We start from the raw sequence: 2,642 nt of genomic DNA, 5'->3' as shown, positions 1-2,642 counted from the left end.
AGTTCTTCTATAAAATACACTACATTATGAGTTACATTTTTTCTAGTTTTAGTAACATAATTTACATATAACAGTGTATTAGTTTAAGGTGTACAACACAATGCAATATTACTTCACATTTGTTAGAGTGACTATCATCAAAAAGACAAAAGAAAAACAGAATCTGTGGTGATGATGTTGCTCTGTTGGTGGGATTGTGAATTGGCAACTCTAACTACCATGTGACAAAGCGGAACCCGATTTGCCATCCGTGTGGGAGGACTCTACTGTAAAAGTCACCCCCTGACCCAGTTCATGTGCCCTTGAACTTGCCCAGTGCCCTCTTCAGAGCACCAGCCACCTCCTTGTTTCTCAGGCTATAGATGAGAGGGTTCAGCATAGGGGTGAGGATGGTGTAGAACATGGAGAAGACTTTGTCTTGGGCTGGCTGGTGGTAAGAACGAGGCAGCATGTAGGTGTATATGGCGGCCCCGTAAAATAAGGTCACCACTGTCATGTGAGATGAGCAGGTGGCAAGTGCCTTTTTCCTCCCCTCCAGTGAGCTCATGCGGTGGACTGCAGTCAGAATTTGGGCATAGGAGGCGGTTACCACACAGAAAGGAATCAGCAGCATCAACACACAGCACACATACATCGCTGCCTGGTATAGGGCTGTGTCTGCACATGCCAGCTTCAGGACTGCAGGCGCCTCACAGAAGAAATGGTTGATCTCCCGGGAGTTGCAGAAGGAGAAGCTCATGGTGATGGGGGTGAGGAGGAAGCCATCGAAAGAGCCTCCGAACCAGGAACCGGCTATGGTTGCCCAACAGACCCGGCGGCTCATGAGGACAGGGTACCTCAGAGGGTGGCAAATGGCCACGTAGCGGTCATAGGCCATAAGCCCCAGCAGGAAAAACTCAGCCCCCGCAAGAGTGATGTAGAGGAAGTGCTGAGCTGCGCATCCCACAAAAGAGATCGTTTTTTGGCCCAGCAGGTAGTCAACCAGCATCTTGGGCACAGTGGTGGAGATGTACATCATGTCGATGAAGGATAGGTGGCTGAGCAGGAAGTACATGGGGGTGTGCAGGTGTGCATCCACGTGGGTCAGGAGGATCATGGCTCCATTGGCTATGAGCGTGATGAAGAAGATGGCGGAGATGATGGAGAAGAGAAGGCCTGAGATGTCGTCTCTGTCTAGCAGTCCCTGGAGAATGAAGTCTGTGGAAGATGTATTGTGCCCTTCCATTAACTCTAGTGGTGGCGTCTAAGCCTCTTGGATCCCTGCTTTACATAAAGCCTTAATAGTGCCTTTTTTTCTTATAATATTCAGTCACACTCACTACCAGGAGTCTTAGTCCCTGCCTGTGTTAGCATCAGTTTCAGTAGCATTTGCTCAGATTCCCCTTGGATTCCGTGGTATTCGGTCTTGGAGGATATGGGGGGAGGTGCCTTCTGAGTTGGGGGATGGGGGCTGTGGCTCAGCCTTACATTTTGCAACTGCAGTTAATAGCAGCTGTTCTTCTCTGCTGTCCCCACTTCTCTGTGGTCCCCACTTCTCTGCTTTCTGCCCTGATCTCTGGGCACTGTTGTTGTGTGGAGCTCACAGCTCTCTCAAGAAAAGTGTTTCAGGGAACCTGCCATACCTTCTTCCCTTCCCCTCCTCCTTCAATTAGCTCCACGAGGTCGTGCTATAATTGTGAATCTTCCAAATAAAACAATGACATTGGCACGGAACAAACAGAACAGCATACAGGTGGATCATTAGGCAGTAAACTCTTAAAAATTACAAGAAAACATTTAAAAATATTTTTCCTTGATACTTTGAGATTGATACGTAAGGACTTATCTATTCTTGAATGTTTTAAGTAAAATTGATAATTTTTAAATCAATAGCTTTTTAAATACATTGGACAAGATGATGTTGGCAGATGCTACTACAGTGAATCTCGTAACAACCAAGTGTATGTACAATATATACAGCATTCAGCGTACTCTGGCTGGGGAGTGTGTGAGAGCATGCATGTGCACATGCCCATGTGTGAAATATTACTTTAGATGCGTTTAAATCGGTATCCTTACTAAATCAATCTATTGTTATCGGTATCACTAAGGTAATCTTCGAACAGTGCAGTATTGGGTGTGGCAAGTCTACACCTGCCATTTAGCCACAAATATGGGTACTCTCCCATTTAGGTTACGAGTCACTGTCGAGTTAAGAGTGTTTTCATGGTGTCAGTCCATTCATGGTGCAGACAAAAATTGTATGGGAGGAAGTAAAGTGGGCAATGAAAACTAGTCTTGCAAACTCAGACACAAATTGTCGTCCAATACAAGAGGCAGTTACTGTTTTAGGGTGATTTTTGTTTATTTTTTAAGAAAGAAATTTCAATTTCAATTTCAGGATGAGGAGGAATTGGAATTTGAATTACAGGTAGCATAGACATTTAGCATTAGCAATTAGGATTCAGAGGAAATTGAGCGGGGATATTTTTTCAGAGTGATTAGTAATTAAGAAAAACATAGTTACTATGTTTTATATAATTTTAGGTGAGGATAAAAAGTAAATAGAGGTCCACAACTTTTAAAAGTTAGGGATGATTTTTCATGTGTTTGAAGTTGAATAGGACAAGGTAGAATATGTTTTATCAACATGTTTGGGAGTT

The 2,642-nt window shown here is 44.0% G+C and overlaps 1 protein-coding gene across 1 annotated transcript; it reads right to left on the bottom strand.

The window, feature by feature from the left end:
• Nucleotides 1-292: 292 nt before the first annotated feature.
• On the bottom strand, nt 293-1,777 carry LOC105309671 (olfactory receptor 2T1). Its single transcript, XM_011385844.2, has 2 exons — nt 1,654-1,777; nt 293-1,230 (listed from the first exon to the last, which is right to left on the bottom strand). Exons 1-2 carry the CDS (start codon nt 1,739-1,741, stop codon nt 293-295), a joined length of 1,026 nt encoding a protein of 341 aa, XP_011384146.1. The 5' UTR covers nt 1,742-1,777.
• Between the last annotated feature and the right edge of the window lie 865 nt (nt 1,778-2,642).

Source organism: Pteropus vampyrus, unplaced genomic scaffold (assembly GCF_000151845.1).
Source record: "Pteropus vampyrus isolate Shadow unplaced genomic scaffold, Pvam_2.0 Scaffold817, whole genome shotgun sequence".
Classification (NCBI taxonomy): Eukaryota; Metazoa; Chordata; class Mammalia; order Chiroptera; family Pteropodidae; genus Pteropus; species Pteropus vampyrus.
This window is presented reverse-complemented; position numbering and strand designations above follow the sequence as displayed.

Excerpts from the sequence above, each read along its gene's own strand:
- LOC105309671 (XM_011385844.2), bottom strand. The coding sequence starts at position 1,741 with ATGATCCACCTGTATGCTGTTCTGTTTGTTCCGTGCCAATGTCATTGT. Across the intron at positions 1,231-1,653 it reads TTATAGCACGACCTCGTGGA|AGTTAATGGAAGGGCACAAT; the intron begins GCTAATTGAAGG and ends CGCCACCACTAG.